The sequence below is a fragment of the Eleutherodactylus coqui genome, chromosome 1 (assembly GCF_035609145.1).
Source record: "Eleutherodactylus coqui strain aEleCoq1 chromosome 1, aEleCoq1.hap1, whole genome shotgun sequence".
Lineage (NCBI taxonomy): Eukaryota > Metazoa > Chordata > Amphibia > Anura > Eleutherodactylidae > Eleutherodactylus > Eleutherodactylus coqui.
The window spans coordinates 384996781-385011666 of record NC_089837.1 but is presented as its reverse complement, the minus strand read 5'-3'; the positions used below and the strand labels follow the sequence as shown (position 1 = coordinate 385011666).

Below are 14886 nucleotides of genomic sequence, written 5' to 3'. Positions count from 1 at the left end.
CTGCCTCTTCCCCTGTGCCCCAACCTGCCACACAGATCCAATCCCCCTCCCAGGACGCAGGCATGAGCGCCTCCCGGCCTGCATCCACAACCTCACCTCCACCGTCCTCCACTCCATCCAGCAATGTCTCTCAGCGCAGCGTTCAGCTGTCGCTAACACAAGCGTTGGAGCGAAAGCGAAAATACACTGCCACCCACCCGCATGAACAAGCTTTAAATGTGCAGATTGCCAAATTAATCAGCCTGGAGATGCTGCCGTACAGGCTTGTGGAAACAGAGGCTTTCGAAAACATGATGGCGGCGGCGGTCCCGCGCTACTCAGTCCCCAGTCACCACTATTTTTCCCGGTGTGCCGTCCCCACCCTACACCAGCACGTCTCCCGCAACATCAATCGTGCCCTCACCAACGCGGTTACTGGGATGGTCCACTTAACCACGGACACGTGGACAAGTACTAGCGGGCAGGGCCACTATATCTCCCTGACGGCACATTGGGTGAACTTGGTGGAGGCTGGGACCAAGTCAGAACCTTGGACGGCTCACGTCCTACCCACACCCAGAATAGCGGGTCCTACCTCGGTGCTAGTATCTGCAGCATTTTATGCCACCTCCTCCAAACCCTCCCCCTCCTCCGCCATGTCTACATTTCAATTAAGAAGTGTGAGCACATTGCCAGCAGTCGGTAGCGCGCAGCGCGGCAGCACAGCGGTGGGCAAGCGTCAGCAAACCGTGCTGAAACTAACCAGCATAGGTGACAAGAGGCACATGGCCCCCGAACTGTTGCAGGGTCAGACAGAGCAGACCGACCTCTGGCTTTCGCCGCTGAGCCTCCAACCGGGCATGGTCGTGTGTGACAATGGCCGTAACCTGGTGGCGGCTTCGCAGCTCGGCAGCCTCACACACGTGCCATGCCTGGCCCATGTCTTCAATCTGGTGGTTCAGTGGTTTCTGAAAAACTACCCCCTCTTGTCTGACCTGCTCGGCAAGGTGCACTGCGTCTGCGCACATTTCCGCAAGTCCACCATGGACGCTGCCACCCCGAGGACCCTGCAATGTCGGTTTCAGCTGCCAGAGCACCGACTGCTGTGCAACGTGCCAACATGCTGGAATTCTATGCTGCACATGTTGGCCAGGCTGTACGAGCAGCATAGAGCAATAGTGGAATACCAGCCGCAACATGGGCGGCGGAGTGGTAGTCAGACTCCGCAATTCTTTATGGAGGAGTGGGCATGGATGGCAGATATCTGCCAGGTCCTCGGAAGCTTTGAGGAGTCTACCCAGATGGTGAGCGGCAATGCGGCCATCATTAGCGTCACCATCCCGCTGCTTTGCCTGCTGAGAAGTTCGCTGCTAAGCATAAAGGCAGACGCTTTGCAGTTGGAACAGGATACAGGGAATGACAGTATGTCGCTTGATAGCCAGACCACCCTCATGTCTATATCTCAGCGCATTTTGGAGGAGGAGGAGGGGGAAGAGACAGCTGGGCACACTGCAGAGGGTACCCATGCTGCTTGCCTCTCATTTGTTAAGCGTGAATGGGCTGAAGAGGAGGAGGAGAAGGAGGATCCTGAAAGTCATCTTCCTAGTGAGGACAGCGATGTGTTGCGTACTGGGACCCTGGCACACATGGCTGACTTCATGTTAGGCTGCCTTTCCCATGACCCTCGCGTTAGACGCATTCTGGGCAAAACGGATTACTGGGTGTACACCCTTCTAGACCCACAGTATAAGGAGAACCTTTCCACTCTCATTCCCAAAGAGGAAAGGAGTACGAGAGTGATGCAATACCACAGGGCCCTGGTGGAAAAAGTGATGCTAAAGTTCCCATCTGACAGTACTAGTGGCAGAAGATGCAGTTTCGAGGGCCAACTAGGAGGGGAGGCGCGTGGATCAGGCAGCATGTCCACCGCAGGCAGGGGAACACTCTCCAAGGCCTTTGCCAGCTTTATGGCTCCCCAGCAAGGATGTGTCACCACTTTCCAGTTAAGGCTGAGTCGGAGAGAGCACTATAAAAAGATGGTGAGGGAGTACTTAGCCGATCGTACCACCATCCTCCGTGATGCCTCTGCTCCATACAACTATTGGGTGTCGAAGCTGGACACTTGCGCTGTACGCCCTGGAGGTGCTGGCCGGCCCTACCGCTAGTGTCTTGTCAGAGAGGGTATTTAGTGCAGCTGGGGGAATCATCACTGATAAGCGTAGCCACCTGTCAACTACCAGTGCCGACATGCTTACACTCAAAAAGATAAACAAAGGCTGGATTTCCCCAGACTTCTCTTCTCCACTGGCGGAAAGCAGCGGAACCTAATGATTCTTTTCGCTGCAACAGGAGAAAAATACATCCTCTATCACCACAAAAAAAGGGGGAATTAGCTTTGTCAATCACTCTCGGATATTATTACTCCTCCTCCTCCTCCTAAAACAGCATGTCAACTGCTAATCTTTCTGCGGCCCAAAGGGCTCTGTTTAAAAGTTTTTACGATTTTTCAAAGTTTCAAAAGTATTTATACTTTAACAGAAACCAATTTTTTTTCACAGGGCTGCCTCCAGGCTCTGTTACAAATTAAGCAACAGCGAGCTGTATCTTTAAAAAATGTTTATGGGTTTCACCTGCCCTCGCGGTTTAGTAATTTTTCAGGGGTAGACTTGTACTCTTGGTACACCAATTTTTCAGGCTCTTGCCTATATTGTTATCTAACTAATTTTTCCGGCCTTCGCCTATACTCTTGCTACAGAAATGTTACAGGGGTTCGCCTATACTCTTGCTACAGAAATGTTACAGGGGTTCGCCTATACACTTGCTACAGAAATGTTACAGGGGTTTGCCTATACACTTGCTACAGAAATGTTACAGGGGTCCGCCTATACTCTTGCTACAGACATGTTACATGGGTCCGCCTATACTCTTGCTACAGACATGTTACATGGGTCCGCCTATACTCTTGCTATAAAAATGTTACTGGGGTCCGCCTATACTCTTGCTACAGACATGTTACAGGGGTCTGCCTATACTCTTGCTTCATAAATATTATTGGGGTCCGCCTATACTCTTGCTAAATAAATGTTACTGGGGTCCGCCTATACTCTTGCTACATAAATGCTATTGGGGTCCGCCTATACTCTTGCTACAGACATGTTACAGAAGTCCGCCTATACTCTTGCTACAGACATGTTACAGAAGTCCGCCTATACTCTTGCTACAGACATGTTACAGAAGTCCGCCTATACTCTTGCTACAGACATGTTACAGAAGTCCGCCTATACTCTTGCTACAGACATGTTACAGAAGTCCGCCTATACTCTTGCTACAGACATGTTACAGAAGTCCGCCTATACTCTTGCTACAGACATGTTACAGGGGTCCGCCTATACTCCTGCTACATAAATGTTACTGTGGTTCGCCTATACTGTTGCTACATAAATGTTAGTGGGATCCGCCTATACTCTTGCTACATAAATGTTATTTGGGTCCGCCTATACCATTGCTACATAAATGTTACTGGGATCCGCTTATACTCTTGCTACATAAATGTTACTTGGGTCCGCCTATACTCTTGCTACAGACATGTTACTGGAGTCCGCCTATACACTTGGTACAGAAATATTACAGGGGTCCGCCTTTACTCTTGCTACAGACATGTTACATGGGTCCGCCTATACTCTTGCTACAGAAATGTTACTGGGGTCCGCCTATACTCTTGCTACAGACATGTTATTGGGGTCTGCCTATACTCTTGCTACAGAAATGTTACTGGGGTCCGCCTATACTGTGGGTGCACAAAGGTTTCCCATTGTGGTGTTCAGCTGCCTGACACATACACAGAATTAAGTGTGTGGGGACACATGGATTTCCTATACCTATTTATCTCACGGTACCTTGGGTCACACAAGGTGGACGCTGGGACCGAGCATGACCCAGGGCCCGCTCACATACTTCCCTCACAGAGTATTGCAGCTCCTACCTCGGTCATGGTTTCTCGGCCTTATTATGCCACTTATTTCTCCTGCTTGGGGTCTGGGGATCAGCGGTGGGCAACATGTATTTTCTCTCGTGTTACCACAGTTATCTGAGAGTGTTTTGGGCCAAATAAAAGGAGTGTTACTGCATTAATGAGACGTTCACAGCTGCACAAGCATCCAAGTCCACTTGGGGCCCACGATTACTGAGGGTGTGGGCAGAGGCCAAGGTCCTGGGGGGGAAGAATCAACTGCACCAGGTATGGCCTGTGGAACTTCTTTGTGGTTTATCCAGTCTTTGGAGCGATGAAAGCAACCGTTACTGATTTAAAGAGACTTTCACAGCTGTACTAGCATCCGAGTCTACTTTATGCCTACAATTACTAAGGGTGTGAGCCGAGGCCGAGGTCCTTGGCGGGGTGAAACTGCCTTGTTTGGGTGCTCTGATTTCTTTAGGTGTAATACCATCTGTGAGTTTCATGGGCTCACCTATGCTGTGGGTGCACAAAGACTTTCCATTGTGTTGTTTTACCTGTCTGGCAGAAATACACTGACTGACTTGGCTAGGGTGCAGATGGCTTTCCCATTGCAGTGTTTTACCTATCTGGCACAAATACACTGAATGACTAGGGCAGAAGTGTGGGCCGAGGTCCTGGGCGGGGTGAAACTCTGCCATGTTTGGGCACTCTCTATTCTTCCTGTTTAATTTTGTCCCTGGGTTCCAGGGGCTCGCCTATACTGTGGGTGCACAAAGGCTTCCCATGGCGGTGTTTTACCTGTCTGGCACAAATACACTGACTGACTAGGGTAGAAATGTGGGCCGAGGCCCTTAGTGGGGTGAAACTCTATCATGTTTGGGCACTCTGTTTTCCTCATGTGTAATACCATGTTTGAGTTCCTTGGGCTTGCCTATGCTGTGGGTGCACAAAAGACTTCCCATGGCGGTGTTTTACCTGTCTGGCACAAATACACTGACTGACTAGGGTAAAAATGTGGGCCGAGGACATTGGTGGGGTGAAACTCTGCCATGTTTGGGCACTCTGATTTCCTCATGTGTAATACCATGTTTGAGTTCCTTGGGCTCGCCTATGCTGTGGGTGCACAAAGACTTCCCATTGCGGTGTTTTACCTGTCTGGCACAAATACACTGACTGACTAGGGCAGAAATGTGGGCCGAGGTCCTTGGCAGGGTGAAACTCTGCCATTTTTGGGCACTCTGATTTCTTCCTGTGTAATACCATCTTTGCACACCAACAGCATAGGCGAGCCCAAGGAACTCAAAGCCTTCTCATTGCGGTGTTGAGCTATCTAACACCTACACAGAATGAATTGTGTGGGGACACATGGATTTCCCATTGCTATGTAACTCGCGGCACCTTGAGTCACACAAGGTGGAGGCTGGGACCGAGCCTGACCCTGGGCCCGCTCACGTGCTTCACACACAGCATATTGCTGCATTGTGGAAATGTGTAGAAGTGCTGGCACCTGATTCCCCTTTATGCCCACGTTTGCGGCTCCTGATAATTTTGTGACAGAGGTAGCACGGGATTGGTATGATGATCGTACGTCAATTTATCATCAATTCTCAACTGCATTGTGGGCTATCGCCAACACTTTCAAGGAGGGTCGCTGCCTAGCCCTGCCAACCCTCTGCAGTGTGTGCCTCTGGTTCCTCCTCATACAGTACGCACTTATAAATAGACATGAGGGTGGTGTGGCTATGAAGCGAGCGTGTGGCATGAGGCCAGCTGAGCACTGCGCAGGGAAAGTTTTGTGTGCCCTATGAACGCAGGGTCGTGCAGAGGGTTGGACAGCAATGCCAGCATGTAGCCCAGGAAAAGAGGCAGCGGTGTCACCCGCAGGCAGTGATTGTCAATGGTTACAGGTAGTGTGGTGCTTAGCTAAGATGTGCCAGTGCGTGTCCCTTGCTAATGAGGGTTTGTCCCAAGTAAATTGTTAGGGGGGGTGACCGACAGGCTCTTGTCCCCATTTGGGCTTAATAGTGGGACCTGGGAGCCTCAGATGCAGCCATGCATGCTGCCCCTGCTCTTCTCTATCTGTTTCTGTGGTGTTTCCATGACTTTCTGATGTTTTCTGGTGTTTCACAAGTCATCACCTATGAGGAGCATCAGTCCCATACAAAAATGCTCGAGTCCCCCATTGACTTCAATATGGGTTCGTTACTCGAAACGAGTTCTCGAGTATTACGGAAAGTTCGACTCGAGTACCGAGCACCCAAGCATTGGGGTGCTCGCTCATCTCTAATTATGAAATATTCTGCACACGACATTAGTTCTTAATCCTGATCTATGAAAGCTTTATTAATGAAGCAATGTAGTGACACTGCAAGTGCAAACTGTAAAACATGGATTTTCTTGCACTGCGTTGTTTAACCACAAAATTATTCTTGGAGAAAGGTTGGTAGAAGTGTTACTCTGTTTAACCAGCAAATGCAGTTGGTGGTATTCCTTTCACACCAAGTCCAGTTATCTGTAACACAATGAAAATGTTGTTCATTAGATTACAACTACACCATTACAGAAAAATGCTGTCTAAAAAATATCAGAATTTGTCTACATCTTCTCAAAAATCAGTACAGCAGTCTGTTCACACAACTGAGTGGCATGGAGGATCTGCCTTCAACTGGATCCCAATGAATACCGTTGGCTACCACTGAAAAGAAAATAGGTCTGGTCAAGTTTCCATCACGGCTCTGTGTTTTTCTAAATTAAAAAAAAAACTCCAACCAAAAAATATTAATATAAAGAGGGCACATTGAGCATGTTATATGAATCATGTCTAGACCAGGGACTGGGGGGTGAGGGCAAAAAGAGAAACAGTGAGGTAGACCATTTAGATAGCGACCTGGGACCAAGAAATGGGAATGGAGGTCGAGTAGGGGGTGGGGTTAGAACTGACAGAACAGCTAATAGTACCATTAGTAGTACAATGAATAAAAAGAACAACACCAACTGTATAAATTGTATGGCAACGAATGCAAGAAGTCTGATCGGTAAAGTGGGTGAGATCGAAGTGAGAATGTCTGATGAAAGTTACGATATAGTGGGAATAACAGAAACATGGCTTGATAAGTGTGATTGGGCTGTGAATTTTTACAAGGCTATAATCTCTCCAGAAGAGACCGTGGAATACAGAAAGGGGGAGGGGTATGTCTATAAAAGGTACTTAATGCCGTGGCTATGAGAAGATATAGGTGCAGGAGAGGAACATGTGGAATATCTGTGGGTAGAAATACAGGGAGAAAAAAATAACTAAATCCTGATAGCGTTTTCTATAAGCCGCTAAACAAACTGCCCACTAAATATTGAATGCCTAACATGGGAGGAAGTGCAGAGCCGGTTAAAGAGAATTAAAATCAATAAATCGCTAGGCCCAGGTGGAATACACCCAAGGGTTCTAGGGGAACTAAGTGACATGATAGCTAGACTGCTATTTCTTATATTTATGGACACTGTTGAGACCGGGGTTGTTCCACTGGATTGGCGCATTGCCAATGTGGTTCCAATATTCAAAAAGGGGTCTAAAAGAGAGCCTGGTAATTACAGGCCAGTAAGTCTCACTTCAGTAATTGGAAAAATATTCAAGGGGTTTCTGAGACGCGCAATCCTTAAATACCCCAGGGAAAACCATGGTATAACTCCTCATCAGCATGGGTTCATGAGAGGTCAATCATGTCAGACCAATTTGATCAGCTTCTACGATGAAGTAAGTTCTAGGCTGGACCTGGGAGCATCTATTGATCTCGTATATCTGGACTTCTCTAAAGCATTTGACAGTGTACCGCAAAATAGGCTGATATATAAAATGAGACAACTTGGACTGGGTGAAAACGTTTGTATCTGGGTAAAGAACAGGCTCAGAGATAGAAAGCAGAGGGTGGTAATAAATGGTTCATACTCTGGGCCACTGTTGCTAGTGGGGTGCCACAGGGTTCAGTATTAGGCCCCATTCTGTTTAATATATCTATCAATCATCTGATAGAGGGGCTGCACAGTAAAATATCAATATTTGCAGATGACACAAAATTATACAAGATAATTAATGCAACGGAGGACAATGTACGGCTACAAATAGACCTAGATAAACTAGAGAAAGCAGGTCGCCAGCAGCACAAATTGTATATCCCTCCAAGGGCTGGGCATAGATTATGCAGTAGCCAAAGAAACAGGTGAATGGATCCTTATCACCAAAATCACATGCAGCAATAAGAAAGACTTCAGCAGCATCCAGGGTGCAAATTGATATCCAAAATTTATTTCCCCATCACAGAACAGGCAACGTTTCGGCCATGTTGGCCTTTGTCAAGCTCAAGCTTGACAAAGGCCAACATGGCCGAAACGTTGCCTGTTCTGTGATGGGGGAATAAATTTTGGATATCAATTTGCACCCTGGATGCTGCCGAAGTCTTTCTTATTGACCTAGATAAACTAGGTGCATGGGTAGAAAAATGGCAAATTAAGTTCAATATTGATAAATGTAAGGTTATGCACATGGGAGAAACAGATGTCAACAATACACACTAAGGCCTTAGTCACACGGGCGGTTTTTCCCGCGATTTGCGGATCGCATGACGGATGCGCATCCGCAAATCGCGTGACCGGGGCCGAAAAATCACCCGAAAATACTGCTCCTAGCCGCGTTTCAATAGAAACGGGCCGGAGCTGTCCAGCGCATTGAATTCAATGGGACCGGCAATACAGCCGGCTCCATTGAAAGCAATGCGCTGCGGGCGATCGCGGGATGAATTGTCGGGAAGGGCTTAAATATATAAGCCCTTCCCTGCAATTCATCCAGAAATGTGTAAAAATAAATATATATATATATACTAACCTTGTCCCGGCAGACGGAGTTCAGCCGCGGCCGGCGGCAGTTCTCCTGAACTGCTCTCTCTAGTATTCAGCAGCCGGTGAGTATATATATATTTTTTATTTTTACACATTTCTGGATGAATTGCAGGGAAGGGCTTATATATTTAAGCCCTTCCCGACAATTCATCCCTCGCTCGCCCGCAGCCCATTGCTTTCAATAGAGCCGGCTGTATTGCCGGCTTCATTGAATTCAATGGGCAAACATCGTTCTTCTCTGCCACAGCTGTTACAGCTGTGGCAGAGAAGAATGATTTGTCTTCTATATGTTCTCAATGGGGTCGGCGCTGCTGCCGCCGGCCCCATTGAGCGCATATAGAGAAGAGAACAGGAATTGCAGATCGCAGATAGGTGCGATCTGCGATTTCTGTTCTATAATTTATCGGACGAGCGCATAAAAAGCGCTCATGTGTCTGATACCATTGCAAAGCAATGGTTTTATAAAATCGGCCGACGCATGCGCAAATCGCGGTAAAAAACGCCCATGTGACTAAAGGGGTTGTCCCGCGCCGAAACGGGTTTGTTTTTTTTTTCAACCCCCCCCCCCCCGTTCGGCGCGAGACAACCCCGATGCAGGGACCTAAAGAAAGCTTACCGGAGCGCTTACCTTAATCCCCGCGCTCCGGTGACTTCTATACTTACCGGTGAAGATGGCCGCCGGGATCCTCTTCCTCCGTGGACCGCAGCTCTTCTGTGCGGTCCATTGCCGATCCCAGCCTCCTGATTGGCTGGAATCGGCACGTGACGGGGCGGAGCTACACGGAGCCGGCATCCTGCACGAGAGGCTCCATAGAAGAAAGCAGAAGACCCGGACTGCGCAAGCGCGGCTAATTTGGCCATCAGAGGCCGAAAATTAGTCGGCACCATGGAGACGAGGACGCCAGCAACGGAGCAGGTAAGTATAAAACTTTTTATAACTTCTGTATGGCTCATAATTAATGCACAATGTATATTACAAAGTGCATTAATATGGCCATACAGAAGTGTATAGACCCACTTGCTGCCGCGGGACAACCCCTTAAGGCCTCAATAGGGTACTGCTAGGGAAAAGTTAGATGGAAAAAGACCTGGAGGTACCTGTGTATTGTAGACTTACCTGGAGCAATCAATGCCAGTCAGCTGCTGCAAAAGCAAATTAAGTCTTGGGGTGCATTAAAAGAGATATAGGGGCGAGGGGCGAGAACATTATTCTTCCACTATATAAGGCACTTGTCAGAATCACAGAATGGTAGAGTTGGAAGGGACCTCCTGGGTCACCTGGTCCACCCCTTGCCCACTGAAGGATTTACTAAATCATCCCAGACAGATATTTCTCCAGCCTTTGTTTGAACACTTTTATTGAAGGAGAACTCACCACCTCTTGTGGCCACCTGTTCCACTCAATGATCACCCTTACTGTCAGAAAGCTTTTTTTTTCTAAAATCTAATTTGTGTCTCCTCCCTTTCAGTTTCATCCCATTGCTTCTTGTCTTTCCTTGTACAAATGAGAATAGCGATGATCCCTCTGCACTGTGACAGCCCTGCAGATATTTGTAGACAGCTATTAAGTCTCCCCTCAGCCTTCTTTTTTGCAAGCTAAACATTCCCAGATCCTTTAACCGTTCCTCATTGGACATGATTTGCAGACCGCTCACCATCTTGGTAACTCTTCTGAACTTGCTGCAGTTTGTCTGTCTCTTTTGAAGTGGGGTGTCCAGAACTGGACACACATGGGATACTGTGTACAGTTCTGGACACCAGTGCTCAGAAAAAAAAGATGTTGCAGTGCTTGAGGGGGTTTAAAGAAGGGCAACTAAATTAATAAAAGGAATGAGGGGACTGGAATACCCAGAGAGGCTATCAAAATTGAGATTATTTACCCTGGAAAAAAGACGGTTAAGGGGCGATCAAAAAATTATGTATAAATACACGAGGGGACATTACAAATATCTCTCCCATAATCTGTTTATACTCAGGACTGTAACGGTAACAAGAGGGCATCCTTTACATCTAGAAGAAAGCAGGTTTCATCACCAACACAGAAAAGGGTTCTTTACTGTAAGAGCAGTGAGACTGTGGAACTCTCATGCATCAACACTCTGACATCTGAGGACGTGGTGATGGCGAAATCCATAGAGGAGTTTAAGAGGGAACTAGATGTCTTTCTAGAGTGCTATGATATTACAGGATATAGACGTTAGGTGACCAGCAGGGTTGTTGATCTCGAATGTTGATTACTCTGGCTGCTATTATGGAGTCAGGAAGAAATTTTTTTCTCCGAATGAGCTAAATTGGCTTGTTTTTTTTTTGTTTGCTTTCCTCTGGACCAACAAGGGGGTGTTTGAAACAAGCTGAAATAGATGGACATTGTCTTCATTCAGCCTAACATACTATGTTACTATGTCTCAGTGGTTGAGTTCAATGGCTTCCCTGGCATAGTGAAAGATCATACAGGTAGGCGGAGCCTGGTGTCAAACTACCTCAATCACCAGTTTCATCCAGGAATCAGGGTATGGTGACACAGCTAGTTTAGACTTTGAGGCAAACGCTGTGGAATTTTCTCTGGTGGAGTTACTGTGCAAATTCCGCAGTCATGTAAATGGAGATCTGGGAAATCATCTTTACATGGTGTGGAAATTTCCTGCAACCAATCTGTAGCATGTTTATTTATGCTACAGATTTCTGCTGCAGAATTCAAGCCTTGCAATACAAGGGTGAAATCCCGTAACAGATTTGCTTTAAAATGCCCACACCCAAATCTGTATTTACACGGGCAAGTTTCCCATGCAAGTTATGTGCATTGCGAGACGGACACAAAACTCGCAGAAAAACAGACCTCATTGGGCCAATTTACATGTGCGATTTTCTTTTCTTCTTTTATCACAGCAGTATTGCAAAATAGAAAAATCACGGCATATTCTATTTTTTTCTTTGATTTTGCAGAACTATTTTGTACACTCTATGCATGATTTAAAAATCACAATTTAACAATTTCCTTTTTTAAATACATGCAAAAATCACATGTTCAGCAATGCAATTTTCTGGCAAATTACAGCATGCTCACAAAGAAAGTCATATTTTTACAAGCGCGATATCCATCAGTTTTTTCATTTTAGTTTTTCCTTGCTTTCAAAAATCATACTATTTTATTTTTCCATCAACATAGCTGTATGAGAGCTTGTTTTTTTGCAAGTTATAGTTTTCAAATGGTACCATGTATTGTACAATATATTGTAGTGAAAAAAAAAATGGAATTCACCATTATTTTTCGGCATACACTGTGGAGTGGAGTCAGTACAATTATGGTAATGCCAAATTTATATTGTTTGTACTACTTAAAAAAAATAAAATGTCTTTTTTAAAAATTGCTTTTCGTCAACATATTTTACTATTATGTTTTTTAAATTTATATAATACTCCAGTATTACAGTGTATTAAGTATTGCTTTTCAAGATGATGCGGATGGGCATTTTATTAGGCAGGGTCTAACAGGGGTACAGAAACTGGAAAATAAGGGCCATTGTTAGGCCTCCAAGCTTCCATAGCAACCTATCAGGACCTAATGAAAGTGTCATGGGAGGAGTGATGGGGTGACAGAGGCAGCCCCTTGCCTCTGTCTAGTCACTTGTCTGCTACAGTCAATATTGAGTGTGGCATCTAGGGGGTTAAATGACTGGAACTGGCATTGTTATCCCCATCACCTCTTTTTTTTAACTTAGATGCAGCATATGTACAGCTAATCAATTTTTTTCCTATTCCCTGAGATCTGGTTTACCATTTTACAGTAAGCATTTCTTTGCTAAGAATTCTTACAAAACCTAAGTAAGAAAAAACACAAAAAATGTTTCTCGTCTTGGTTCGGAAAGGAAACACAAGAATTACATATTAGATTGGCTCAGGGGAAAAGTGTCCAAGTTGCTCATAGTAAGAATATTTTTCTAAAAAAAGAAAACTATTTGGTACCATAGTAGCCAGTAGAGCAAACTCTTATGGCTCTAATAATCCTGTGGATGTGATACTCTTAATTGTTAACTGTTTTTTCTGATATTTAGTTATATCTGGTACAATTTTGAAAATCACAGCTGAACTGACTGCTTCCAATGGCCATTAGGGCTCTTCTGCAATGAGGCAGTTGGCATACATGAGACTCAATGTGTATCGAGACTGAACTGATCCAAGTATGGTAAAGCAATAAAATACCTTGTAGATTCCCCCAGACTGGCGCTGCCCTGCACTCCAGGCTTCATCCATACCATCACAGGCTGTCGTGACATACAGTTCTGAATAATCCTTTCCTCCAAAGCCACATGAAGTTGTCTTATCCACTGGTAGCTTCACAGTCTGGATCACCATCCCTACAAAACATATAAGTAGTTTTATATCCATTATACTATCAAATGGTCTTACAATTTCATTATACCCAAGAATACAAATTGTACTGAAGAAGGAGGCAGAGTTTCAGCACCAGTTGTTCAGTCAATGTGACATACTGTGTATGCATGAGGTATATGTAGCACGTTAAAGCACTCCGCAAGTGTGAAAACAAGAAAGCCTCTACTTACTAGAAACACCGGAGCAATAGGTCGATACCGGTCAATACAAAACCGGTGAAAATAGTACCTTCTGAACCACCTAAATGAGTACGGTAGGTGCTACATGTAACTGTGTGGCTCAGTTAAAAAGATACAACAATCAATTGTGTCGCAACCGTACCCATTCCCCATATCAGTGATAACAGATCAGGAGACAGAAGCAGACATTTGTCTGACATTAATAATATCAGTGCTGTGAGCATTTCAATCTTGTCCCAAAATTTCGAGAAAATGCTCAGGAAGGACACTCATTGATTCACTTTTACTGCTCTTAAACACATATTCAACCCGTCTGAGGGCTTAGTTACCCGGGCGCATCGGCGCCCGTGTGACTGAGCCCTTACTGCAGGAAGAAGATGGCCGCAGTTCAGAACGGATGACACTGCGCAGCGCCGTAGAAAGAACACATGATCAGCAATGAAGCCAGTCACATGTTCTGTCTTTCGACGCTGCAGAGAGACGTCTGTCCTGAAGTGCGGCCGTCTTCTTCCTGCAGTAAAACAGCCCTGAGCGGGCGATCACAAAGAAACATTTTAGAGTTTTATATAGTTAAAAATGGTTACAACAAGATGTTCGTTATAATCATAGATGTTATTAATGCCATGCTTTCCATCAGGTTGGGTAACTAGCAATTCAATATACGTAGAGATGTAGCGATTGTTAGAGCGGCGGCAATCACGTTATGTTAATAGCGCAGTACAGTCATTTTCGTTCACTTTGGTTATGCAAGTAACGAACGCTACATATAACATGTTTTGCTAAACAATTTAATGTGTGGTTTTGACTGTTTTTCTATGTGGGCAAAGATGTTTCTCATTATTGATAATATTAGCACTATATTTTCCATTGGGTTCCTATTGGTGAATGTCACAGAGACAGTATTGTATGTATAGGCCTCGCATAGTCATAATGTTTATATAGCATGCAATTGTGCAAGATGTAGCTTAAAGGGGTCCAGTACCCAGGGGGTTAATATTTCCTTTGCGTTAAAGTACAGTAGAAGTCGGTATATTTAGGAATTAGCCAGCTTCTAAACCCCACTGGTGATATATTTCCCTCACTTTTAGGGCGCCCACCCACTGGCGTTTGCGATTTTCGTGCGTGGAAAATGCAGCGTTTTCCGTGGCTTTTTCGTGGCTTTTTCGCGCCTTTTCCAATAATTTCCATTGACATTCATGGGTGCATTAAGAGAAAAATAAGGGCACATATGCAACTGACAGTTCCTATGTTAAAAATTGCAACGGACTGAAAAAAAAAAACGCAAGTGGACAGGAACACATTCAATTCTAATTGCTCTTGAGAAAAACGCAAAGGAAAAAAAAATCGCCAGTGGGTGGGAGCCCTTAGGGTGACTACCCACTACAGTTTTTTTTTCACTGCGAAATTCGCAGCGTTTTTTTTTCTGCAGGGGTCTATGGGACTTGTAATGTTAAAATTCCGATTTTGCACAATCGCGATTTTAACATTACAAGT

At 45.4% G+C, this 14886-nt stretch overlaps 1 protein-coding gene across 1 annotated transcript in view; it reads right to left on the bottom strand.

The window, feature by feature from the left end:
* Positions 1-6245: 6245 nt before the first annotated feature.
* The window catches only part of LOC136579163 (regucalcin-like), an 11894-nt gene continuing 3253 nt past the window's right edge, over positions 6246-14886 (bottom strand). Inside the window, exons 2-3 of the mRNA XM_066579516.1 lie at positions 13022-13176; positions 6246-6446 (exon numbers count right to left, since the gene is read on the bottom strand). Coding sequence (XP_066435613.1) covers positions 6396-6446; positions 13022-13176 — 206 coding nt within the window. The 3' untranslated portion in view covers positions 6246-6395. The remainder of the gene's footprint in view (positions 6447-13021; positions 13177-14886) is intronic.